Consider the following 27739-nt stretch of genomic DNA (forward strand, 5'->3'; position numbering starts at 1 on the left):
CCCAGTGAACCTTCTTTATAGATAGCTACGGTGACACAGTGGGTGCTGGTGATGTCATCACATCACTGATTGTACCCTGGCCTCAGTTTTACCTTAATATTCATCAAAATTAATATATATATATTTTTTTTTTAAAGGATTGGATCAATTCACATTTTCTGTTGCCTCATGAATTCACTCTCGTGCCCAATGTGGCGGTATGGCAGTGAGGGTTTTGTAACAGGCTGTTGCTGACTGTTCCTGGAATTCAGCCTGTTTTAAACCTTCCCGCTGGGGTGACAGCAGCCCTTTCAATCATTTTGCAACAGCTTTGGCCTCATAAATAGTATCATTATCATAAATAATCTTTCCGTGCATAGGTTGGCCATTTTTTAAAAACTGAGCAAGTAATTTCACTGGGAAAAATAAATGTATTTGTATTTATACATATCTCAAAGAACAAAGAATCGTAATAGCTCTAATGTCATAGGCCTAATCCCCAGAACCAATCAGCTGTCAGGGTAAGAGGTCCCACATCTGTTTTTAGTCTAAGGTCTAATTCTGCTTTTTGTATTGACTTTATAATTTAAAGCACCATTATTATTAATCCTATACTGGAGGCCCAAGGAAGGGTAGACATGAAATTCATTACTGAATTATTTTATATTGATTCTGATTTAAGGCCATTCTTGACATGCCAGATGATTATCATTTCTTTACTGTCGGCCATTTATGCAACATTTTGTAAAACAGACTTTTTAACTTGTTATGTCCTTTCCCATTACTAATACATTCAAAGCATGTGGTTGTGGAACCGCATTTTTCTATCCACACCAACACTATTTAAAGGGATACCATCTTTGTGAAAAAGTGTTTGGCAACTCTTTTTAAAATTTGCTTACAAACACACACGTAATGACATAGATCACATCCAAACACATCTTTGTGCCACTTGTGTGTTTTTGAAAAATCAATTTTCGGGGTGAGCGTCACTTATTGCCCACCTCTAGTTGCCCTTGAGAAGTTGGTGGGCCGCCTTCTTGAACCACTGTAGTCCATGTGGTGAATGTGCTCCTATAATGCTGTTAGGTAGGGAGTTCCAGGAATTTGACCCAGCGACAAGGTAACGTCATCATGAGACATCTCTTTTAACTCTTCTCCCTGCCCAGTTAGCCACACACCTCTTCATGAATAGAGTGCCCTTTAATATAAGTAGTCAATAAATATAAAACACTGTGTCCAATATACTTCCTTTCATCTGAAAAAACCTGAAAGAGACCACCTTCCTTTTATCAGCCTGCCTGTGTTATATTATTGAAGAAAAAATATCTCTAAATGGTTGCAACAAATGCAATTTCCTACTTCAAGTAGCTTTTAGAAATGCATCGATCTTGTATGGCTTCAAAGAATAAGGTTGCTAGGTGAAGGATACTGACTGTGCAATGATCAGAAGGAGCAAGACCTTTCACTCTAATAACGGTGTCAGTGGCGTTATGAGAGCATCGTAGAAGGAATCTACACCAAGGAGTTTAAAATCTTGCAAGATTTTCCCAACTTATTTTTGGATTCAACTGCCTGTATGTTTGGTCAAAATGTGCTGTAATCTAAAATTTAACTTAAATATTATTTAAAAAAACGTACCTTGCATTGGCATCGCAGGGGCCGCTGAAGAGTTCTGAGTGGGCAGGATTGGCACCTGCTCCGTTAATGGTAAACTAATTTACCGAGGGGCCCTTAATTAACATATGGCAGGGGCCTAAGACCTGTTTTAGGTGGCCACCCAAAACGCCTGCAAAGCCGCCTACACCAACGTGGGCAGCACCTATAACGCAGGCGCTGATTGGGCGTAGATGATTGCACCCCGAAATTGGGTCTTTTATGCTTCCATTTTCTGCCCATAAAACGGGCACAAAGAGGACCACTTTCTACCCCAACGTGTTTAAAACTCCCTATTTTTAAGTAGACCATTGCAAACCAATTCACGGCAATACACAATGCTCTTCGAACTGGTAATTCACAGAACAACTGCTTCCTTCTTTGGCTAAAGTTATTGAAACGTCTTCAAACATCAATGGCAAGCTTATGATGAGTGAAAGAGAAAGACTAATGTTAGAGTTTGATATCTGATCGCTTCTATATCTAGGCTGCACAAAAGGGATGTCGTATCTTTAAGGATTGTAAGATGAACTAAGTCCTGTGTAGGAATTTGATATGGCTGGAACGCTTTCCAGAGAGCAGGATGCTGGAAGCTTGAGGAAATCCCAAGTTGATTTATTCTGACATCCAGATGAATCTTGTTTGACTACAATAGTGGAAGTTTGGATGAAATAGATTTTCCTCATCATCCCTTTTCCCTACACAGCTGTAGCATATTGCAGCATTTCATATTTCACAAGCAGTTTACTCCCACGCTTATTCTGGTGGGTGTTTGTGAATTTAATCCTTTAAGGACCACATTTTGAGAGTCAGACACCCTTATATTTTTCTTCTCTCTCTCTTGGGTCACCACGCATTGTTTCCCACTAAGCGAAGGCCATTGATCTTTTCCCTACCCTTCATCAATGCTACTTTCAAATTGCTTGCTGAGAATTGCACAAGAACAGCCTGTGATGGTGTTTTTTTTTCTCTTATAACAAAATGCCTGGCCTCTCGGTCAGAGGCTTTAACCATCCGCACAGATGATGGTGCTAATCCAGAGTATGGAGGATCGCAAATATGAATCCAGGCTCTAACACTCTGCCATGTAGTAGGCTGGCACATTTTGGTTTGCATTTTCACTGTTTAAAGAAAATAATAGTAACACAGGGAGGTTTTTGTCTTCTTAGTGGCTCAGTAATATAGAGGTAAAATTGTTTTCTCATATTATACTGGTTCAAGTCTCAGCTGTGAGACAGCCCAGAAGTCTGTTCTCATACCATCCCAGAGGGGATTGAGGTCAACTCAAAGCCTCAGCGTTTTATTTTATCTGGCTTCCTTTGGCTGCAGTTGGACCATTAGATGGAGTACTATGCAGCATTAAAATGCCGCTATTTGGGAAGTACTTCCTTAGTTGAAGGAATTGGGAGGAAATGAGAGGGGAATAAATAATTAAAACTCGGTGGTTAAAAAGGCTTCATAATCATAGAATCAAAGAATCATACAGCACAGAAGGAGGCCATTTGTCCCACGTGCCTGTGCCGGCTCTTTGAAAGAGCTATCCATTTAATCCCAAGACCCTGCTCTTTCCCCATAGCCCTGCAAATGTTTCCTTTTCAAATATATAACCAATTCCCTTTTGAAAGTTACTATTGAATCTGCTTCCACCACCCTTCCAGGCAGTGCATTCCAGATCATAACAACTCGCTGTGTAAAAAAAATTCTCCTCCTCTCACCTTTGTTTCTTTTGCCCGAACTGGTGCATTGCCTTGAAAGGCAATTTAGCAAGTTACAGAAGAATGCAACAATGTGTTACCAATCAAGTGCTTATATTTCAGCAGCAGACGTCTCTGCCGCTGAACTCAATCTCCACCACCAATGTACTGTGGCTGCAGTACGTACTAGCTACAGGATGCACTGTAGCAAGTCGCTAAGATTACTTCCACAGCACCTCCCAGTCCTAAGACCGCTACCACTGAGAATGACAAGAGAAGCAGGCTCATGGGAACACCATCACCTGCACGTTCCCCTCCAAGTCAAACACCATCATGACTTGAACATATACTGCCAGTCCTTCATTATTGCTGGGTCACCATCCTGGAATCCCATACCTAACACTAGCGTGGCAGCAACATGGGCACAAGAACGTGCAGCAGTTCAAGGAGATGGCCCATCCCCACCTTCTCAGAGTAACTAGCTACAGCTAATAAAGTGCAGCTTTACTGGCGACACTCACTTCTAAGAACAAAAGAAAACAGTACTTTTTTGAAAGTTACGGTGGAGATTTAAAGGACATGTTGTAAATACTGCAGCAGATACAGCACCTGCTACATGAACAAAGTTGCCATGGCTTCCAAAATGGCGTTGGAGTCTACGAGCCAGGCATATGTTGTCAGACACCCCCCTCTGCTGAGGTGATAACACCCCTTTAACACTTGAATCCACGCACCGGATGTGTGTCTTGTCCCTTATTATCTGGGCCACTAAGTGGAGCAGCCTTGAGGACAAATTGGCCGTGGTAAATGCAACTCCTATTTGTTGCATTTTGGAATGGCAAAAAGGGGTCAGAAGTCAAAGAGGAGTCTGTGACCTGTTCATCCACCCACCCAGCTGAAAAAATAATGCATTCATGTATTTGGCTGTGGTAGTTAAGAGTTAACAACACGGAATAAGTGATTCAGACAATACTAAAAGAGGTACATTGCTTTAATTGATTTAATTCTCTCATATGACGTTCTCCGTTTTAATTTTCAGACTTGCTTTTGAACAGGTGAAAGCTCTAAAATCAAACCACACAAAGAAAATTCAGCACGCAAACAGGAATTCTTCCAAAAATTCACCAAACAAATGGAGTCCAGCTCATACCCGTGTGACTATATAAAAGCTAACTGCTGTGAGGCGCCACTACATAAAAAATCTTTAGTTCAGTACCCACTGTGTCAAGGTGATGGATTATCCACTTGGCCTAACCACAAATATCTTTATTAGCTCCGATTATATTGTACTTACAATTTATTTTCCCTGCCTTACAAAAGTTGAGGTCCAAAGAAAAAGATGCATCTTCTGGGTTTGTTGACTGGGCTCTTATACGGTCCGGTTAGTTAACATTATGTTGCATCTTGAACCCTGCAAAGGGAAGGAATCAGTAGCATTTATGTTTCATTTCCCTTGTATGTGAATCCAAATCATGACCAGATGTGTGACTCACACAACTCAGCCAGAAGCAAGACTCCCACTAAACTCCTTCTCAGGCCAAATTTGAACTGCGTTTTCTTACTACTATTTTAATTAGAATTTTACGTAGAATCATATGTTTAGGCTTTGTCAAAGGCAGATGAAGTGTAGAATATTAGAGGAGACAGTAAATAAAGAGAAATAAAATCAGAACAATACACTTTTATTAACATGCTGCTGCAATATGGCATGTACCTACATTATAATATAAAAGTCCTGTGTTTACCGTTTCCCATTCCCTTGTTTTGAGCTCCCCATGGTCACATTCCTCTATATTGCTCCTTCCCCTACCATGAGGGGAGCTGATTAGTCGGCTTCTTTGTAGCTTTTCTCATTATGGATCTTCTTTACTCAGCTGCTTAAAGGTGTCTTTTAATATAAAAGGGGCAGATGTGAAGCTAGATTATTCCAGTGCTGGGATATCTGTCCAACCTTTTGGAATGTGCCTTTCATTTTGAGTTCATGAACTGCTGCGGCTTTACTTGAACCAGACAGCTGAGCCAAACTCCAGCTGAAAATCTTGAGTGGCCTCCTTGCATAAATAATCTGGGAAGATTTAATCTCCGGCACACTGATGTCAGTTAAGAAAAAAAGGTCTTGGAGCACACACATACCTGACAATCAAACTAACATTGAATTCATGAATAAATAAACCAGGGCTTCCAGTGAATGAATAGTTCCATTACAGAAGCGCAAACTGCACATAAACACATAAACATTGTACAGTAGCACACTCTATATTCGGCCAGGTGATTGCACACACTATACCAAACATACATGAGTAAGAAATATAAACTCTTATTTCTGCATCACCCGACAATTTTGTTTCAATATTTAAAATTTCACTTGCCTGCTTGGAAACATCAATAAGAGTTGGCACTGCATTAATGTTTTTTCCCTCACTCGATGACTAGCACTATTGTGTGATGTAACAAGTTATAATAATCTCTAACAAGCTCTGGCTGGTTCTGAATGTTGCAGGTGGACCTGGGGTTCCTGCAGCACATCTCTGCAATAGCGACGCAAGGTGCTGTCTCCAAAGAAACTCAGCGGGTGTATTTCATCCAGACATACAAAGTGGATGTGAGTTCAAATGGGGAAGACTGGATAACTCTGAAGGAAAGGAATAAGCAAAAGGTATGTTGTTGAAACAAAAAAAATATTTTACTTTAAATGTGTCACAAAATCATCCAAAAAATTTATTTTTCCCCATTTGTCAAGATCAGTCACATTTACTAACACGAACAAGGAAGAAAACTTTGTCTGTGAGACGATACCGCATATCACACGAATCTTCAGCCCGTAAGGTAGTCAATAATTGTACTCACGTGAGTTTCAAATTCAACTCAGAGTTTGATTCAGAAATTCTAACACACAGTGGGCTAGAAATTCAGTTGGTTGCGCCAGCCGTTAGCGCCTTAGGAGGAGTAGATGTCGAGCGCTAGGCGGCTAGCGCCCGGGCGCTGCGCGATCTGCGCCTCGCCCCAACTTCAGTAGAGATTTAGCGCCGGCGCAAAGTCTTTGCGCGCGCTCAGCTGCGCGCGCAGATCATGACGTCATTTCCTCGTGCAACGCCCTTTGTGCGCCCCAATCCGGAACTTGAGTTGCGCCGCCCCATTGTGCGCCTGGCACCCCTAGCGACTGTTGAGTGGAACGGTGCTCAGCCGATGCGGGGCGCGGGGGGCGCAAATTAAAGGGCACTCCTCCTGCAGTAGAAACGGCAGCCGTGTTGCAACACTCCTTCTTTGTGGGAGACGGATCTTCTGGTTTGGCACAACGAGGAGGAGGAGGAGGAGGAGGAGGAGGAGGACTGCCCGTACCACATAACAAACTAATGTCGGCCTTTCAGAAACACAAATGCACCCTCCCCCTTTAAGAGCTGACCGGTGGCAGAGTGTCTGCCGTCAATCAGCAGCTCGTCGCACCTGCCCTGCGCCCAACTTCCGGGGTTTTGCCCCGGCCCGCCGGCTTAGCGCCTAATGATAGTCGTGCATCGCCTGTTTTAGCGCAGCAGCAACCTCTTAGGGCGATGCGACTGAATATCGGCGAAGGGGGCTCGACTTTGCGCTGGGCGCAAACTTTAGTGGCCGCCCGACTTTACCGCCCCAAAAGTGGCTATACTGAATTTCTAGGCCAGTAAGTCCTAACTTCAAATCAGCATCAACGGCAGGAAAGCCTTTTCAATTGATGACAGAATTAATTAGTCAGTCTCTTTCATCAGATCGTGAATTTACATTGTTCGAATTTTGCCAATATATTCATAATAGGTCAATCAGAGAAAGGGCTGAGGAAGCTGATTAGTTATACAATAAAAGAAGAGGCCCTGTCCAATGTTCCCGTTACGTTTTTTTTGGGTGCATAGCCCCTTTAAGGGGTTGCGCAGCCTATTCAAAATACCGCGCATGTGTGGTTTTTCACATTGAAAAGCCGGCGAGCCGGCTGCACGGGAGGTCCAGAGAGCCATGCGGCCTTGCAGTTTAAAGGGAACATTGGCCCTGTCCCTTTGTGATTATGTACAGGAAACACACTAAGTTCTCCTCCAATTCTGGCCTGATGCTTACCCCCGATTTTCTTCACTCCACCATTGGCGGCTGTGCCTTCAGCTGCCTAGCCCTAAGCTCTGGCATTCCCTCCGTAAACTTCTCCATCTCTCTACCTCTCTCTCCTTCTTTAAGACATTCCTTAAAACCTATCTCTTTGACCAAGTGGTCACGTATCCAACTATCTCCTTATGTGGCTCGGTGTCAAATTTTGTTTGATAATCGCTCCTGTGAAGCACCTTGGCACGTTTTACTCTGTTAAAGATGATATCTAAATGCATGTTATTTTTGTTGTAAGTTGTCTTTAGATGATAAAGCCAATCAGTAAACATTGGGAAGGTGAGACAATAGAACCAAGATTCTTTACCTTAGGATTCACGTCAGTGCCATTATCAAAGATCATAATGTTTGTAATAAGCTAAGCACCACAGAGAAGAAGTCTTCACTTGAGCTGAGATGAAGCCCCTTAACCAACCCACCACTACTACATCAGGAAAGTGTTGGCTACTGAACTCCTTCTTGGTCAATAAGGCCTATGCAGCTGTACTCAGAGAACTCCGGTAGGACATTCCTTTATAATCAAATGAAAAAGCCTGGAATTATTGGGACCTGGACAGTTCTCTCAAGACAGAATGGAGAAAGACCATTCTGGTTCTGTAATAAAAACAGAAAATGCTGGAAATACTCTGCAGGTCAGGCAGCATCTGTGGAGAGAGAAACAGAGTTAACGTTTCAGGTCGATGACCCTTCGTCAGAACTGGAAAAAGCTGGAGATCGAACAGGTTATTGAGCAAGTGCAGGGGCAGGGAAAGGGGGGAGGGGAGGAAAGAAAAAAAGGGAAGGTCTGTGATAGGATGGAAGGCAGGAGACATTAAGAGACATTAAGAGATGGTGCAAGGCAAAAGGAGGTGGTAATGGGATATATTAAGAAACAAAAGATGGCTCTAGATGAAGTGTAAATGGCAGAATGAAAGACAGCTGCCATGTGGGAGAGAGAAAAAAAAATGAAATAAATGGAAAAAAAAGAATAGGGGCAGACGTTATGGTCTGAAATTGTTGAACTCTATGTTGAGTCCAGAAGGCTGTAAAGTGCCTAATCGAAAGATGAGGTGCTGTTCCTCGAGCTTACATTGAGCTTCATTGGAACAGTGCAAGAGGCCGAGGACGGTGCGGTCTGAGTGGGAGTGGAGCGGAGAATTAAAGTGACAGGCGACCGGAAGCTCGGGGTCACCCTTACGGACTGAACGGAGGTGTTCCGCAAAGCGGTCACCCAATCTGCGTTTGGTCTCCCCAATGTAGTGGAATCTGCATCGTGAGCAGCGAATACAGTATACTAAATTGCAAGAAGTACAAGTAAATCAGTGTTTCACCTGGAAGGGGTGTGTGGGGCCTTGGACAGTGGGAAGGGTGGAGGTAAAAGAGCATGTGTTGCATCTCCTGCGCTTGCACAGGAAGGTGCCGGGCAAAGGGGAAGGGGTGTTGGGGGTGATAGAGGAGTGGACCAGGGTGTCGCGGAGGGAGCGGTCCCTTCGGAATGCTGAAAGGGGAGGTGAGGGGAAGATGCGTTTGGTGGTGGTATAATGCTGGAGGTGGCGGAAATGGCGGAGGATGATCCGTTGAATGTGGAGGCTGGTGGGGTGAAAGGTGAGGACAAGGGGAACCCTATCGTGGTTCTGGGAGGGAGGGGAAGGGGCGAGAGCAGACGTGCGGGAAATAGAACGGACACGGTCAAGGGCCATGTCAACCACAGTAGAGGGGAATCCTCGGTTGAGGAAAAAGGAAGACATGTCGGAAGCACTAGTATGGAAGGTGGCATTGTCAGAGCAGATGTGGCAGAGACAGAGATACTGGGAGAATGGAATAGAGTCCTTACAGGAAGTGGGGTGGGAGGAAGTGTAGTCCAGGTAGCTGTGGGAGTCAGTGGGCTTGTAGTGGTTCTGTGTCCTTTTGGTCCTCTGTACTGGCAGACATAAGACAATTTTTTTATGATCAAAGAACTAGCGGGCCAGCTTATCAAGGCTATTCCCTGGGATGGAGACCAGTCCAAACAAGGCCGATGTCTTAGTGGTGGTATATTGGCCTTTTGGGTCTCTCAGTGCCCACCAGCACGAGTTAATTTGAAATCCAGCCTCTGGAGACCAAACATGCCAGGGAAGAAAAAGGCAAGGGGCTGGGAATGGGGTCCAGATGTCAGGCAATCAAGGAAGAATTTAACAAGTTTAAACATATATTTTGACAAGACTTGTGGAGCTACAATTTCTTATACTCTAGAGATAAGAATACGGATACGTCCAGAATTTACACTAAAATTGTTTAAATTGTCAATATCTTGTTACCCTGTTAATTTTTTCTTACAAATGTGTATATAGGAACATTACCTCATTGGTGGACCATGAAAGGGGGTTATTATTAAGACTGGAAATCGGCCATTTTGGTCTACAGCAAAGAACATTCAATCAATTTAATGCGCAGGAGTTATTCACTCTACAAACCAAGAATCCATCAGATTTCTAAGTATGAGGACATGAAGACAGTAACAAGGAACGTTTGCTGAAGAACAGCATCCTGATTTAAAACTGATCACATCTCTACAATAGCTACTTGGAATAGTATCTACTTGGAAATTACTGTTGCCAATATTAGTCAGCGGGTACTTAATCCATTCACATGACCTCCCTCTGTTTGCTGTTTTAACAGAGGCATTAACACATTTAAAATAATCTGAGGCAGTAATCTGAATAGTTAAACAGCTCATACACTAATCCTTTAGGTTGAATAAACTTATGCCACCTGTAAACCCCTAACTTAACTGTAATTAAATGAAAGTTAGTCTCAACAGAAATGTTCTATCCAGTAATGATTAAATTATTACCAAAATGTATCTTAAAACAGTTTAAGAAGTCTTGTTGCATACTCTTGGGTGTTAAAAGCTTTCATGTGATACTCAGAATCACTTTATTGTATGAGAAGGCTCAGTGGGACTGTTTTAATCAATTTGAATTATTTTCAAACACGTCCATATCAAATGGTAATTGTTTCAAACAATCCCTGGGTGTAGCAGTCTGCTATAAAATACAATTGTCATTCTCTTTGTGTGAGATTCATGCTGCCTGCTATGGAATATGGAAATGTTTCTGTCATTTTGCTGTTGGTTGAGGGAGGAATATGACCAGGACACCAGGAGAACTCCCGGCTCCTCTTTGAATAGTGCCATGGGATCTTTCTCATCCACCTGAAGAGGCAGATAGAGCCTTGGTTGAACATCTCAACCAAAGTCAGCACCTTTGGCAACACACCTTAGCACTGTACTAAAATGTCAGCCTGGATTACGGGCTCAAGTCCTGGAGTTGGCCTTAAACCCACAACCTTCTGACTCGGAGGCGGGAGTGTGGCCAACTAAGCCAAGCTGGCACTATGAGCCAACTAACATGATTATAACTAATCTTTTTTTTAAAAAGTAGTCTGAATGAACTTCTCTCTCTCTCTGCTCATTCTGTGGTAATTCTGTAACTTCAGTACATGGGCAGTAATCTGGTGGAGTGGACCTCCGAGCCATTGTGGAACCTGAACAATTTTCATTCAATTAAAATCAAGGCCAACGTTTATTGTCCACCCCATAGTTGCCCTGAGAAGGTGGTGGTGGGTAGCTTGGTAGGCCACTTAAGAGTCAACTATGTTGGTGTGGAACTGGAGTCATATGTAGGCCAGACTGGATAAGGATGGCAGGTTTCAGTCCTTCGAGGATGTTAGTGAACTAGTTGGGTTTTTAACGACAATCTTAACAGCTTCGTGGTCACTTTTACTGATACCAGATTTTTATTTCCAGATATCTTTTTAAACTGAATTCAAACTCTCAAAACTGTCATGTTGGGATTTGAACTCAAATTCCAGGCCTCTGGGCTAATACTAGTCCAGTAAATTAACCACTATACTACCCTACCCCAATAATTGAGACTCCCTATAATTCTGTATAATAAGGTCCAATACAGTGAAAGATTTTATTCTATATTCATTGAGGAGCAAAGTCACAACAGTTGGATACAGTCTCAATTCCATGGGTCTGTGGTTGGCAGCAAAACAATGTACTCCCCTGGCTTACTCACTTAGTAAATTCTTTTGACGTTTCTTCAATTTTCGGTATTTTTGAGGTTGCCTGGGATTGGGAAGATCAATTTTAATTTTTCTTCCTGTTGTTACATTATGAGTATAATCACCAAATAACTCAAATTGTTTCCCGTAAAAAGTTTGCATTGAAAATCAGGTCCAAAATTATGTTAGTGACATCACTGTGCACGTTATGTGCCTATGTCATCACACAATGTGTGTGATGCGCGCTTATCTCAGGATCCACTAGGATCTGAGTGGTTTCTGAAGGTGAGAAATGAGCAGAAATTGTTTTTTTTTGCTGATCTACCAAACCAGAGGAATTTATCAGTGAAAAATGGTAAAAAAAACTGATTGTAAGTATATCTCTATATATGCCTTATTCATGTTCGAAGTCAAGCACCAGCCCCCCATCCTCAAGAAAATTATGATCTATTCAAACTCCATTTCAAATGACCTATTTATATCTATTTCAATATTATAGTTAATTTTACTTCATCCATAGGAGTGTTTCCTGATCAAGAAAAGACAAATAATTAGCTGGTCTAATTTATAACAAAAAAGACTTGCACACTGCCGATGTGACTGCTGCCATTTTGTTGAATTAGTGCTGCACCTCACTACTCCAGTACCATTTACAGCTGTACATAGAAGTAAAAGTCAACTGTTGAGTGGTTGGAGTTTCTTGCACGTCTCCGCAGGAACACAATTAAGTATAAATAGCGATCTTTATCCAGCTTGGGATTTGAGTTCCGCCACAGCTGATAAAGCTTCAAGATAGTGGACAATATATCCTGAAGTAATCACACTTCAACAACATACTCTAAAGACATGAAAAATGTTGAGAATCCTCAGTGCTGATTGTACAAAGAAACTATTTTAGTCCTAAACACCGTTCTCCCCTCTGGAGACTAAAATTCAAATCAAGTCTTAGTGGTGACTGATAAAGATCTAATTTCTTACTGCTGACTGTTAAATATCTCAAACAAAAAAAAAATCTGTTAGCCTCAGGGTAGACTTCAATAGATCTTGGTCTACACAGCAAAATTGCAGTCTGAGCTGAAATACATTTGGAGTGAAAGATTGAGATTATCAAAGAGTGGTTTGGTGCATTGAAGGGCATTCTTCTTAGGCCTGGTTTGAACCTCACAGAATAGACATAGCAAAAATTAGTATTGGCACCAAGTTAAAACTAATAAGTTCTCTAAGTTTTTCCTTTCCCTGAGTCTTCTCTCCTTTTCTTTCTTCCTCTCTTAAATACAATGATTCATGCTTCATAACATTGCATAGAATTACATAGAATTTACAGCACAGAAACAGGCCATTTGGCTCATCTGGTCTATGTCGGTGTTTAAGCTCCTCCCACTCTAGCTACTTCAGCTTACCCTATCAACATATTGACAGCCCTCATTTGATAACGTTTGACATCACTGGTAGTTGGTCTACATTTTCCACATACAGGTCTACACAGTGGGGTGGATTTCCAGCGTGCTGCCCGGGCGTAAAACTGACATTGCGGATTGGCCACCCGCTTTAGAAACTGCTCGATTTTCATTGGTTTCAACGGCAATGTAAATCAGGTGGTTTCCAAAGCGGGCGGCCGATCCGCAAGCGCCAGTTTAACGCCTGGGCCGGCACGTTGAAGATCTACCCCACTGTGTTGATGGGCTACTGATCATGTGAGACGTCACAGCCAAGCCCAATCCAGGTACACGTACTTTCCAGCACGGATCACAGGACAGCAGTCAGGAGTGGAAATCCCAGGCGAATTTCCCCTTTGTAGCCTGGACATGAGGGTAGCTGTGGTGTACCCACTGCTGCCCCAGCTAAGATCACTTAACTCAACGTAGAAGAAATATGAAGTCTGGAACTTTCCTAATGAGCCACTCCCCTCCCCCATTCTCTAACTTTATTAACATTCATTTTATCAACTCTAGAATAAGACAGTAATTATTAATGTGATTTTCTTTGGAACCATGACCAATTAAATAACTTACTACTAAATGCCTTAAATTAAAAAATACCATGTGGGTCATTGCATTGTGTGGTGCTCAGCTGTACAGATTAAGATCGGCCCAGATTCCATCCCTTCTCTGTGGTGAGTTATCGGATGGCAGCCAAGGCCGTGATACGGGCACTGCAATTTGGCCTTCATGTTTTATTGTAGAGAGGGGCAAAGACAGTTAGGATTCCTGATCCTGGTTACTATCGGGTGATTCCTACTGGAAAGTGTGGATGTTGGGTGAGGACAGGCTTGGCTGAAGTGTTCCTCCACAGTCAGAAGGTTGCTGGTGTTCAAAGCACTGCCAGTGCCCGTGAAACCATATCTAGACGTGAGTCATTGTGGAGCAGAGCAAAGCAAATTCACAGAATGAGTAACTTGCCTATTGTGTAGTCTTTTGATTTTGCCCTAAAGTGATTGTGGTCTTTAATGTTTGCAGATATTTCAAGGTAACAGAAACCCCAGTGAGATAATTATAAGGCAGTTTCCTCAGACAATCCTGACACGATATGTTCGCATAAGACCACAGACATGGGAGAACGGTGTTGCTCTTCGGTTCGAACTATATGGATGCAAGATCACAGGTAAAGAATCAGCTTGTGAGAAAGCTAACTGTTTTAATCCACTGATAAACCATCGGCTCTATTTACCATGGGCTGGATTTTGCGGGCAGTCAGCGGCCATGATCGGTGGCGGGTCGGGTGGGGAAGTGTTTTTTCCCCCCAGTGGGTAGGGACCCTGCTGTCAACCCGCTGCCACGCGCCTTTACCAAATGTTGGGTCTGCCATTGCTGAGCAGACCCGACAGGCAGCAGCGGGGGAGGCAATTGAAATCATTAGTGGTTTGTTTACAGCAACTTATCCATGGTTTTTCCCAGCTTTTTGGATTTTATAGGACGCCCACCGGTTTCCCGCTGTGCCTAAACCTCGTCTGTGAAGCTGAGGCGGGAGGTCAGTGGCCATTGAATCAGCTGATGAGTCGACAGCTTCAGATGTCAAGTCAAAGCTCCCAGCTGATTGAGAAATCTTCCCCTTAACCACTAGCTTCTCTAAATCGCATTTCCACAATAGATTCAGGATACTGCAAGTCTTTACACAAGTCTCCATCCAGTCTGACCTCATTACTTTTCCCACCATTGATAGATCGCTTCTGTCTTCTCTACTTCACCTGCCATCTATTCCATCAGCATGGGTGCCCTTGAAACTCTCTCACCTTGGTCCTCAGAATCCCACGACAATCAGCCCCAACACCAGCAGCACCAGGTACACCAGCAGCACCAACAACAACACCAACCTTCTCCGCAATCAACTGATGCTGCACAGGACACAGGACATCAGCAGCCGACCACATTGCTGCCCGGGAGGCCAGGGATGGCCTCACCATGGCCAGATTTACTTCACTTGACTCTGTACACCCTGGCTGCCACATGATGCTACAGGTTAGCACCACCCCACACCAACACCATTAAGCATCCTTACAATGCCCAACCCATTCCCTTCACACTCATCACCATTGCGGGGGGTACCGTTATGTCTCACCATTCACTGCAACTCACTAAGCCACGTCCAAAGGTGCACACAAATCTGTCCAAGAATGCAAAGTGTTGAAAATAAAGGTTTTAATGTTTGACACCACATTAACAGAAACTTTACATGAACATTGGCTAAAACACCCAAGAGCCCACCCTTGTGTGTTAGTTGTTTGATTGGACTAGGATGAGGGTGAGTGTGAGGAGTGGCTAATGAGATGGGGATGTGATATTGGACCAGAAATTCCAGGCCAGAAGCGTGAGTACGGTCGGCTTACTCACGCTTCTGGCCGTTGGAAATGCCGGCGTTCAGCATGAACAGCGCATGCGGGGAACGCCGGCATTTCCAGACCTCGAGCGCGTGCGACTGCACAGGCAGCGCTTGCGCAGTGAACTTCGTGGATTTCATTCATGAAATCCGTGAGGGTAAGTCCTTAGAAGTTACACGTGAAAAAATCAAGTGTAAAGTTGTTCATTGGCTGCGGAGGAAGATATATTTTATCGTGGAGCTTTTGAAATGCAATATTTTTGTTTGGGAAAGGGAGGGAAGTTATTTTAAGAAATTTTAAGTAAGTTTTAAAGTTAAAAATTTTTTTTTAAAAGGGTTTTCAGAACGGTAGGTAGAAGGAGCAATTGTGGCTGTGTGAATGGAATGTGAGAATGAGTTATGTATGTATGTCCACATATATTCCTTTACGTATATGTATGTATGTTTTATATTCCTTTACTAATGTGTATGAATGTATGTTTTTAATTATGATTTTCCAATAAGTTACTTTCTCTGAAAGTCATAATTAAATAATACATTCATACACATAAATAAAGGAATATATACATAACACGCAAAGGAATATATACAGACATACATACTTTCAGAAGCTCCACGATAAGAAATATCTTCCTCCGCAGCCTGTGGAGCAACTGTACCCATGCTTTTTTCATGTATAAGTTGTAATGACTGGACCTCACTGAAAGCATTAATGAAAGCGGCGAATTATACTGCGCACGCGCTGCCTGTGCAGTCGCACGCGTTCTGCCTCTGAACCCCTTCGTTCAGAGGACAGGAAATGTCGGTTTTCCCCACATGCACTGTGAATGCTGAAAACCGGCATTTCATCCGGCCAGATGCGTAAGTACCCCGACCGTACTAGCGCATTTGGAAGGGAATTACTGGGCCAACATTTTACATGTCAATAAAATAAAAAATTTAACAATTGCACGACTTGCCCCCTCGCATCTGCGACTGAGGGCCCAAGGAGGTGCATTGCGCAAGAGGTCATCATCGTACATATCCTCACACTGTTCCCTTTGGGGAACTGTATGAAGTGGTGGAAGGATTTATGGCCGTGATTAATGCTCATTCCGTGACCGTAACCATCTTTGAACCAGCCATTAGGGTGGTTAGTCCTATGGCGGGAGGGTTTTACGGGCTCCCACAACCCATCTGAGGGGGGTGGGGCCACCAACACCCACGGACGCAAGTATCCCGCTGGATGTCCACCCAGAATTTAAAGTTGGAGCTCCGACTCCACTTGCCGGGACTGTCTGGAGTGGGGTTCAAAACCCTACTCCTTCTGGCCCAGCGGCGGGGATGCTTACTGCTACGCAAAAGGCCCACTCCGCACAAAAGGTGACACCCATACGTTTCCTGCGCCTTTTCCCTCCCCGTGACTGGAGCCCTATGCTGCCATTTCACGTTGCTAATTGGATTGGGCCTTTGTCATAGTGGTAGGATCCCCGCCGCTGGGCCAGATCAGGGTAGGGTTTCGAACCCCACTCCAGACAGTCCCGGCAAGTGGAGTCGGAGCTCCGGCTCTAAATTCTGGGTTGACATCCAGTGGGATATTTGCGTCCGTGGGTGTGGGTGGCCCCCCCTCCTTGTATAGCTTGTGGGAGCCCGTAAAACCCTCCCGCCATAGGACTAACCGCCCTAATGGCTGGTTCAAAGATGGTTACGGTCACGGAATGAGCGTTAATCATGGCCATAAATCCTTCCACCACTTCATACAGTTCCCCAAAGGGAACAGTGTGAAGACACGTATGACGACGACATTGCTAAATAAATAAATGGAATTAAAAAAATTCTTTTAGGGCTTTTAAAAGTCTTTAAATTGCTTTAATTCTCTTTAAAACTACTTCAGATTACTCAAAATAATGTAAACATTTAAAAAAGTTTATAAAAGTTACCAAAATCTTCAACAAACTTCCAAAAACCTATTTAAACTGCTGCTTTGCATGTAAAAATCCTTAGCAGCTTGACAGAAACATTGGGGGCGTGTCCAGTGAAACTGAGACCTCAAGGGGCGTGTCTCACTTACACTGCACGCTCCTGGCTTCGCGCTGGCTGCACTCCTGGGCGGCGTGACGTCATACGCTGCCCGGGAATGTGCTTTCTATTTCTGCAAGTTCAGGCGTCCCAGAAGCTGATCGGCACGAGCGCGGGGTAAGTGCAAATACGGGGCTTGCACGCGCTGCAAGCCCCGTTCTGGAATTTCTGGGCCAATGTAGATAGAGAGGGATGGGTGGAGGTGCAAGGCAAGTTGGTGTGAGTAAGGATGTGCAGGAGTAGGGTAGGGAAGGTAAAGTGATTGGGATGTGATGAGAGGCACAGCAGGATGAGGTTGAGTGTGGCTTTTCAGTAATGTTTCATGATCTACTGAGATCATTGAAAGGTTTGTGGCACTGCACCCAGGTCCTCCTGACCACATCCCTGCTTGAGTCCTCCTGTGCAATGTGCAACCAGGCTGCGTTGGTCTCCTGGGGAGATCTCTTACGCCCATTGGAAGGGAAGAGGACCTCCCTGCGTGCTGTGACTCCCTCCATAAGCATATGGAGGGAGTCATGGGAGAGCCTAGATGCAGCCCTGCACCTCTGTGCAGTGCTTGTCAGTGATTGCAGCATCTCAATGCTGTAGAACACTGACAGCACAATTGTCAAAATAAATCCAGAGAATTTAGGTACAGGTTGGCTTAGGGAACTCCAAGTATGCACAGGGCACTGCTGGAGTTTAACAAGCTAAAAATGTGCAGCTTGTCACACAGAGCGCTGGTAAGCTTCCCACTGCTTGTCCAGCCAAGACTAGCTAATTGTTAGAGCATTGGCCTGTAGGGTTATCTGGAGCTGAGTGGAAAGAATCCCAGTCCTCAATTGTGTTGCAGAATATTTTCAGAAAGTGCTATTTTACTGTTTTCTTAGCATTTGTGGAAGTCGGGGCACTTTTGTAAATGTGCACAGCAATCTCATCGAGTGAGTCCATTGAGGTGACTTTTAATGTCTTGAATATTGATTCCTAAATTAAGTTGTGAGATCTGATCTCTCAGATAACTTTGTAACTGAAACAGAACTGCTATATTGCACTGCTCCGCTTTGTGTGTATGATTAGAAAAATTAAAACTTCCACGGAACTGGATGATCCAGCTGGTTACCCCACTGCACTTTCATCTCTAGGGTCAGCCTTGGTTCAATGGTAGCACCCTTGCCTCTGGACCAGAAGATAGGTTGTTCAAACCCCACTCCAGGGACATGAACACATAATCTAGGCTCCAACTTCAGTGCAGTACTCAGGGAGAGCTGCACTGTCAGAGGTGCCGTGTTTTGGATAGTGTGTTAAATAGATGCCCTCTCAGGTGGACATAAGCGTTCTCCCAGTGTCCTGGTTAACATTTAACCCTCACTGCTGTTTGTGGGACCTTGCTGTGCATAAAGTGGCTGCCACATTTCCCTACATTACAACAGTGACCACTTCAAAAATACTTCATACTGTGAAGCACATTGGGAAATCCTGAGGTTGTTAAAAGTGCTATATAAATGCAACTTCTTTCTTAGGTTCCAGGTTTAAATCCAGCCTAGTTTGATGGGGTAAAAGTCTCCTCTGTCTGCCAGTTGTAAATGTGCTATGTGTCTTATACATGCCAGCAAAGCAAATTCGCAAAATCTGACAGTTTCAAAAAAGCTGACACAACCTTAAAAAAAGCTGACAACTCGAAAATAACAATCTGTAACTTTCAATACAAACCTGAGATCACTACATGCACACAAGCATGTGGTGTTCTGCACATACGCACAAAAAGGCTCTTTGGCAATCTGGGGTGACTTGCACAAAAAGGCTCTTTGGCAATCTGGGGTGACTTTCCCGAGTAAGAACACTGTGGGTGAACTTCCGCAGGGGTTCTCTTGTTCATCAGCCATGTGGCGTAAATTCACCCCCACTGACTTTCCTCAGCAGAAGTGAACTTGCAGGCAACACTGGTTGTCAGTGTGAAATATGGATGGTCGGCATCCTTGGGGTCCAGGCAGACCCAAACCAGTTCCTTGTGGGTGTGGGTCCACTGAATAAAACTACTCGTAATCAGGCACAAATAGGAAATCTCAATCAGGTTCTCGAAGGATGACTGATGGGGAAAACAGACATGTTTTGATCTTGGGAGTTAGCCATCATATTGTGGATCAGACGGTTGACATTGGACCTCCTGCACAATTCTAGATCGGAGGTGTTCTTGTTACGGCCATGTACATCAGATAACGTGTGTATACAGTTAGTTACCTGCAGGATATTTGTAATGGCTTTTATTCAGAAGCCATGTTTGACTTTTCGTTGGTGCTGGGCTACCTGAGGAAAACAAGGATATCGATCTTATAAATATGTGTCTATACTTAATGCAATAATGACGAGACAGCTTGGAAGATTCAACGTAGGTCTTTATTTAATACCAACAGGCGGGAAACTGAGGGGAGATCAGTACCCACAGTACTATTTATACCCCTATGGCCAGGAGTGGTACTACGGTATCACTACGCCCTACAAAGTAGTGCTGCCCTGGCCATAGGTTTAAAGTAACATACCTATTACATACACAACAGATCTGTTCTCCTGAAAATAGATACACACCAGGAGAAAAGTGGCTGGCTGATGTCGGAAATGTCCCCTCTGAGCAACTAAGAGGATATTGAGACAAAAGGAATGTTACAGTGACCTTTAATGTACAAGTCAAACATTATTTTGGCATGTTCTAAGAAATCTCTTCTGCAAAGCCTTTCTACCAGATGCCTTTCATTTTTGCCTTGAATTAGGTTTTTATTTACCTGTGTGTACTATTTTCTAAATTATTCTTCAATTCAAGGATTTATGACTGCTGGCTAGCCAATCGAAATCTTAAGCTTTTGCTTAGTCCAATATTAATGACTTGTCAGTTAATCTCCTCCATTGGCGTAAAGATTGAGGGACGACGTTTCAGACAAGCAGCTCAGGCAGGGCCACTGAGAGCCAATACTGATGCATGCAACAAGTACAGTGAAATGTAAAGACCATTTTTACATTGTTCCTTCTGGGATACAATCAGTGGTTTTGTCCTCATTACAGCCTGTTTGTGACACACCTCGGTCAAACAGTTTAACAGTTCATAGAGGCAAGGGATTATGTGAATTTGTGATATAATTATTCGTATATACACACATAAAAGCTTAGATATAATTGATTCATAATGAAGTACCATTTATATTGCAAACCTCCAATGTAATTAATCATTTAAACAGCTCCAGATATAATGTAGCTCTTCTCATAATGAAGCATTGTCACGGAAAATGGCCGTACTCAACATTTAATAAAGAACGCCTCAATCAGCAGTCAAAACCAACGAAATGTGCCGTTAATGTATGAGAAGAAAAGAAGCAGCGGATAGCATGGGGTCTGGTAGCAGCAGCAGCCGCCGAGGAGCTCATCTCTGAACCGTCTCAGTGGAGTCAGAGATCTCAGCCCGTGCAGCAAACCAGAACTAAGGATCAGATGCCTTGTAGAAGGTTAAAATGACAGGACGTACTTGCCATGACTAATTTTTGCCCACAACTGCATTATCGCATTTGAAGGCAAAGGTTCATCTTTAATATTTAGCCTTCAAGTAACTGGTTAGGCAGTAATACCGTGCCACAGAATTGTACAGCTGGATGTGTCTTCCATGTATTTACCAATAAGGCTGCACCCTGCTTTAATTCAAGACTGTTCATTTTTTTGTTATGATTTTTCATACTGCACTGCCACTACACTACTACCGATAGATTGTTTCTCCGTACATTGTAAGTATATCTTTATAATAAAATATTACCTCATTCCTCTCGAATGACCATTAACTTTTGTGCTGCAGATTACCCCTGCTCTGGAATGCTAGGAATGATATCTGGACTCATCTCTGATAACCAGATCACGGCCTCGTCCTCCATGGACCGTTACTGGGGTCCCGAACATGCTCGGCTTCTCACCAGCCGAGCAGGCTGGGCATTACAGCTGGTCCATCGACCTTATAATAACGAATGGATACAGGTAGACCTGGGAGAGGAGAAAGAGGTGCGGAGCCTAATCCTTCAGGGCGCGAAGCAAAGGGAGAATAAAGTGTTTATGCGGAAGTTCAAGCTTGGGTACAGCACAAATGGATCAGACTGGAGATTGGTAACAAACCCTGGCAGCAGCAAACCGAAGGCAAGTAGACCGTGATCACAGCTTTAGACATGGATATTTCTTTTTGAAATGGAAGCAAGACACCGAGTTCAGCATGTGCCATCATGCTGTCACTAAAATTAACGTCTCAAGCGCTACAGTACAAAAAAACTTAGCATATATGCAGCACTATGCCAAGAGTCTTGTGTCACATTTGCCACATTCCCAAGCATATAAAACAATGAACATTTCAACATTAAAAAAAATTAATGTGTTTTTTTCTCTTTCCCAGTCAGAATATATTAGTCTCAATTTTCCCTGCAGCAGAACACTGCTACCACGCAAAGTCAGCATTTTGTCTTTGTAGATTACACTTAAGATGCAAAAGTGTTTCTGGAGAATCTTTGTTTGGCAAACAGGAAGACTCCAAATCAATTAAACGGCAAAAGATTTGCTTCATGAAAGAGTATCTGGAGAATCTTTGTTTGGGAAGCAGAAAGACTCCAAAACATTTTCATCGTGGTGGCATCAAGCATATCGTGCACAATGTTGCATTTCAATACAATTTGCACGACTGCATCACGTGTTCATAAACAAGGGGAAAAAGGTTTGCCGAACACTTTTAAGGAAAGACAGATTTTAGGCAATGTGATGCCATTTAATTTGAATGTCATCAGTGTGGATTGGGTGCTGGAGTTATTCAATAGGTAAACGGTCTGGTTTTCTGCTTTTTTTTAATCATGTGTGGCCAGTTTACAGTGTTACATGGCTTGACTCTTGCACTCGACTCCAGTAATTGGCAATGGGAAAGGCATGACCAATACTCTTCACCATGGTGGTGTTAATGACTAGGGAAAGCCTGAGAAAAGAACACAAAAGAAAGCTGCGCAAAAGGAAACAATTGCAGGGCAGGCATATAAGTGCCCCTAATTCTTATGTTTTTATGCAAAAACATAAGAACATAAGAAAATAAGAGCAAGAGTGGGCCATACGGCCCCTCGAGCCTGCTCCGCCATTCAATAAGATCATGGCTGATCATCGACCTCATCTCCACTTTCCCGCCCGCTCGCCATATCCCTTGATTCCCCTAGAGTCCAAAAATCTATCTATCTCAGCCTTGAATATACTCAAAGACTCAGCATCCACAGCCCTCTGGGGCAGAGAATTCCAAAGATTCACAACCCTCTGAGTGAAGAAATTCCTCCTCCTCTCAGTCTTAAATGGCCGACCCCTTATCCTGAGACTATGAAACGTCAGCTTAAACAAAATTTTTACGATAATGTAAGTACCTGGTGTGATTACCTACAAACGTCTCAGTGATATGAAAGTACCTCATGTTTGAATTTTTGTGGCAGTTTATTAAATCGCAGGAAGTTTCCATATATAGGGGTAGAGATTGGTCTGCACTGTGTCCATTTTGTGGATGTAAAACGGGTGTAAAGTATACCGGTTTAGCAGTGGGACTGCGTTGGTTCCACTGCTAAATTGGTGGGGCCCTTTTTTAGATTTGAATTTTTAAGAGGGATCTTTGGCACCACACTTGTTGATTTACAGTGCTTATTAAAAAAATAAGACAGGAAGAAATTGCCATTTGATGTATGGCTTTTCTACCCTGTGTCAGTATTCAGTTCTCAGTTTACTTTTGGTTCTTGAAACTATTCTTAGTGGAAAAATCCTATCTCGAATTGCATAAACTCTACTGAATTACTACATATTCCAGGTGTCTACATCTATTGTACATAATTCCAGAGTTATATTGGAACTGTCAATTTTTGAATGTTTGGGAGCAGTATTGTAATTACAAGTGCTGCTAAGTTATGAAAATATAGATGCAGCCCATTATATTTTGGTTTGATAAATGAGCGTATTTTGTCTGTGGTGTGCGTTTCTGTTAATGGATTCAACTAATGTCTGAGTATTTTTTCCATGTTGTCTAGACATTTGAAGGAAATACCAACTATGATACGCCAGAAATTCGGAAATTTGAACCACTGTTAACACGATACATTCGTATCTACCCTGAGCGAGCATCTCCAGCTGGGTTAGGACTACGTATGGAGTTGCTGGGCTGTGATATTGAAGGTACCGTGACTTTTAAAATGCTGCGTGGCTTCACTGCATAGTGTATCCATCAACAGGAACAGCCCTTGGGGGTGGGGTGGAGGAGCGAAACAAGATGAAACACTTGGGCCTAGAAATTGGGTATAGCCCCGCCAGCACGTTTGCGCCGAAAATGTTGCGCCCGCCGCGGAGCCAGTTGTGCCCGCCCCATATTCACTTTCAGCGCCCCAAAGCGGAACCGGGCGCTGGTACAGGGTGTGTCCGCCCCGCTTGGGGCGCTGAAAGTGAATTTCAGCGCTCCCGGTCCCGCTGCGCCACCTGATGCGGTGCGGCAGGCTGCTGTACTGCAGGCCTCCCCCTTCTCTTAAGGGGGCGGTGCCTGCAACGGCCGGAGCCCCGATTGCAAGTGCCGGCAAAAGAGCCCGGCACAACGGAGAAGTGCCGGGCTCCACGGAAACCAGCCGGCAATGCCGCGGGGGGGGGGTGGAGGAGGCCGGGGAAGGAGGTGCGGGCAGGCGGCCGCCGAAAAAGCGGCCGCCCCGCACCTCCACCTTAACTTGCGCCGCTAAGGCTGCAGTAAGGACCCGGTCTCCCGATGTTGTTAGCGCCCGCCACGGAAGAGACGGCCGCTACTGAAGATGGGGATCGGCGTGGTTTCAGGCGGTACCGGGGCACTGTGCACACCGATGACGTCATCGGTGCCGGCGCAGCGCTACCGGCTAACGCCGATGTTAGGGCCCACCTAATTTCGGGCGCGACGCAACTTCCGGCGCAACCCACTCTTTCGCCCCTAATTGGGCGCAAACGCAACTGAATTTCTAGGCCTTGAAATATAAAGCTGCACTCCCTGTTAAATCTTCATTTAGTTTTTTTTCTGTCAGTAAGGGCTGAAGATTTGCAATCAACTTTCATCATTCACCAGTATTCTTTTGGTAGTACTAAGAGAGCTTGCCTAGGGGACATATATTTCAGTAGATTTATTTTAATGGTTACAATATTGTTGTATGAGCACCCATGTAAACCTTACAAATAGATTAGAGGATATTTGAAAAGCAATGTCTGGCTTACACATAACATTTTTTTGTCTTTTTTAATACTACAATCATTTACAGCAGTGAAAGAAATATAGAATAAGATCCAGTTTGCACCAAAAGATGCAATTTATCAAACATTGACTAAAAATATGTTGTATATTATTAGTAAAACAGAGCACTACCACCAATACAAAAGCAAAATACTGCGGATGCTGGAAATCTGAAATAAAAACAGAAAATGCTGGAAACACTCAACATCTGTGGAGAGAGAAACAGAGTTAACGTTTCAGGCCGATGACCTTTCATCAGAACTGGAAAAAGTTGGAGATGGAACAGGTTTTTAAGCAAGTGCAGGGGCAGGGAAAGGGGGGAGGGGAGGAAAGAACAAAAGGGAAGGTCTGTGATAGGATGGAAGGCCGGAGAGATTAAGAGACAAAAGGGATGATGGTGCAAGGCAAAAGGCGATGGTAATGGGACAAGTTAAGAAACAAGATGAGTCTAGATGAAGTGTAAATGGCAATGGCAGAATCATCAACAGCTGCCATGTGAAAAAAAATAGGGGCAGAGGTTATGGTCTGAAATTGTTGAACTCGATGTTGAGTCCAGAAGGCTGTAGTTCCTTTGTGTGTTGCCTCTAACCACCCTATCGGCTGGTATAAAGATGGTTATGGCCATGGAAGGAGCGTTAACGTCACGGCCTGTCAGACTGTTAATCAGTCTGCGGATCCTTCCACTACTTCACACTGTTCTCCAAGGGAAGAGCGAGAAGATATGAAAATGATGATGATGTGTGTTACCCCACTTATGGGATACAATTGCACTTATGCGATACTAACATACAAAAATGTTAATGCAATTGTATGAAATTCCAGTGGACACTATTTTAACAAAGGTGTTAATCTGTTCAAAATAAATGGGTTACTGCTTTCATTAAAATAGCATTTATATGCTAATATGGCAGTGTGATCTCACCCCGTTGAACTGCACAATGCCAATGGGTTTAACCACAGAAAGGTCTTTGTGATTCACAAACCTGGCTAATTGAACCTACGCTTCTAAAGATAACAAGAGAAACACCCAAACCATACCAGTGTTTATCTTATGTCCTTTGCTTCTCTTCCCTATTATTGAGTAACAAAAATGAATGATATAATTCTATTCATCCAGCTCCAATATTAGATGTTAAGTTATGGAGACCTTCCCTTTCATTCTTCTGGTGATGACTTTGATTTTATGCCCTCTTATTACACTTCACCAATCAGCATAGAAACATAGGAACAGAAGTAGGTCATTTAGCCCCTCGAGCCTGTTCCGCCATTCAATGAGATCATGGCTGATCTGTGACCGAACTCCATATACCCGCCTTTGCTCCATATCTCTTTAATATCTTTGGGTAACAAAAGTCTATCAATCTCCGATTTAAAATTAACAATTGACCTAGCATCAATGACCATTTGTGGACGAGAGTTCCAAATTCTACCACCCTTTACATGGAGAAGTGTTTCTTAACTTCATTCCTGAAAGACCTGGCTCTAATGTTTAGACTCTGCCCCCTTGTCCCAGACTCCCCAACCAGATAGTTTCTCTCTATCTACCCTATTAATTCCCCTTAATATCTTGAAAACTTCAATCAAATCACCCTTTAACCTTCTAAATTACAGGGAATACAACCCTAGTTTGTGTAATCTCTCCTCTGTTTGCCGTAGCATAACTGCTACCCTCTTGTATTCTAGTCCTAAAGGCCAGCATTCCATTAGCCTATTTGATTATTTTCTAGACCTGTCCATGACATTTTAATGATCTATGTGCATGGATCCCCAAGTCTCTTTGGACCTCCACTGTTTCTAGCTTTGCACCATTTAGAAAATACTCTGTTCTATCCTTTTTTAGGTACAATGTGGATGACCTTACATTTGCCTACATTGAAATCCATTTGCCAGAGTTTTGCCCATTCACTTAATCTACTAATATCTCTTTCTAATTTTATGCTTCCATCTACGCCGCCTATCTTTGTGTCATCGGCAAACTTGGATATGTGGCTTTCTTTCCCATCATCTAAGTCCCTAATAAATACGGTGAATTGTTGAGGCCCCAACACAGATCCTGCGGGACACCACTAGTCACGTCCTGCCAATTAGAGTACCTGCCCATTATCCCTATTCTGTCTCCTGCCGCTCAACCAATTCCCTAACCAGGTCAATAACTTGCCTTCAATTCCATGAGCTTCAACTTTAGCAGCAGTCTCTTAGGAGGGACTTAATCAAATACCTTCTGAACATCTATATAAATAACATCCATAGACATTCCTCTGTCCACTACTTTAGTCACTTCTTCAAAAAATTCAATCAGGTACGTCAGGCATGACCTACCCTTTACAAATCCATGCTGGTTCTCTCTGATTGGTGGAAAATGTTCAAGGTGTTCAGTCACTCTACCCTTAATTATAGACTCGAGTAATTTCCCTAACAGATGTTAGGTGAACCGGCAGAAACAATATTTCACTATTTACTCTCAAAACCTTTCCTAATTCTGAAAATCTCCTTTAACCTTCTCTTCATAACTGTAACTTATCTTTATAACTGTTTTGATGGTGTCAGCCTTGGCTTAGTGGTAGCTCTCTCACCTTGATGCAGGTGCAGGTTCAAGTCCCACTCCAGAGGCATGAGCACATAATGTTCGGCACCAGGGCGGTGCTGTCTTTCGAATGAGATGTTAAACCCAGGCCCTGTCTGCCTTCTTAGGTGGATGTAAAAGATTCCACTTCACTTTTTGAAGAAGAGCAGGGGAGTTCTCCTGGTGACCTGACCAATATTTATCCCTCAACCAAGACCTAAAACAGTTGATTTGGTTATTTATTTCATTGCTCTTTGTGGGAGCTTGATGCGCACAAATTGGCTGCTGCACATCCTACATTACAACTGTAACTGCACCTCAAAAGTTGTCAAGTGCTTTGGGATGTCCCAATGCCATGAAAGGCTCTACATGTTCTTCCTTTCTTTTTCTTTTTAAACTCTCATTCCTGGTATTATTCTAGTGATTCTTTGCTGCACCTTCACTGGATATAACTAAGAGTAAAGGGCCTAGAAATTCAGTTGGCTGCGCCAGCCGTTAGCGCCTTAGGAGGAGCAGATCTCGAGCGCTAGGCGCTTAGCGCCCGGGCGCAGCGCGATCTGCGCCTCGCCCCAACTTCAGTAG

At 43.4% G+C, this 27739-nt stretch overlaps 1 protein-coding gene across 5 annotated transcripts in view; it reads left to right on the forward strand.

Moving 5' to 3' along the window:
* The window catches only part of nrp1a (neuropilin 1a), a 181577-nt gene that overhangs the window by 115192 nt on the left and 38646 nt on the right, over window positions 1-27739 (forward strand). For all 5 annotated transcript variants that reach the window (XM_085987644.1, XM_085987641.1, XM_085987640.1 and 2 more), the window contains exons 8-11: window positions 5830-5985; window positions 13934-14078; window positions 21160-21491; window positions 23387-23531. In XM_085987644.1, the coding sequence (XP_085843770.1) occupies window positions 5830-5985; window positions 13934-14078; window positions 21160-21491; window positions 23387-23531 (778 nt within the window). The remainder of the gene's footprint in view (window positions 1-5829; window positions 5986-13933; window positions 14079-21159; window positions 21492-23386; window positions 23532-27739) is intronic.

Source organism: Somniosus microcephalus, chromosome 5 (assembly GCF_052327205.1).
Source record: "Somniosus microcephalus isolate GS21.2 chromosome 5, FLI_Smic_1.0, whole genome shotgun sequence".
Classification (NCBI taxonomy): Eukaryota; Metazoa; Chordata; class Chondrichthyes; order Squaliformes; family Somniosidae; genus Somniosus; species Somniosus microcephalus.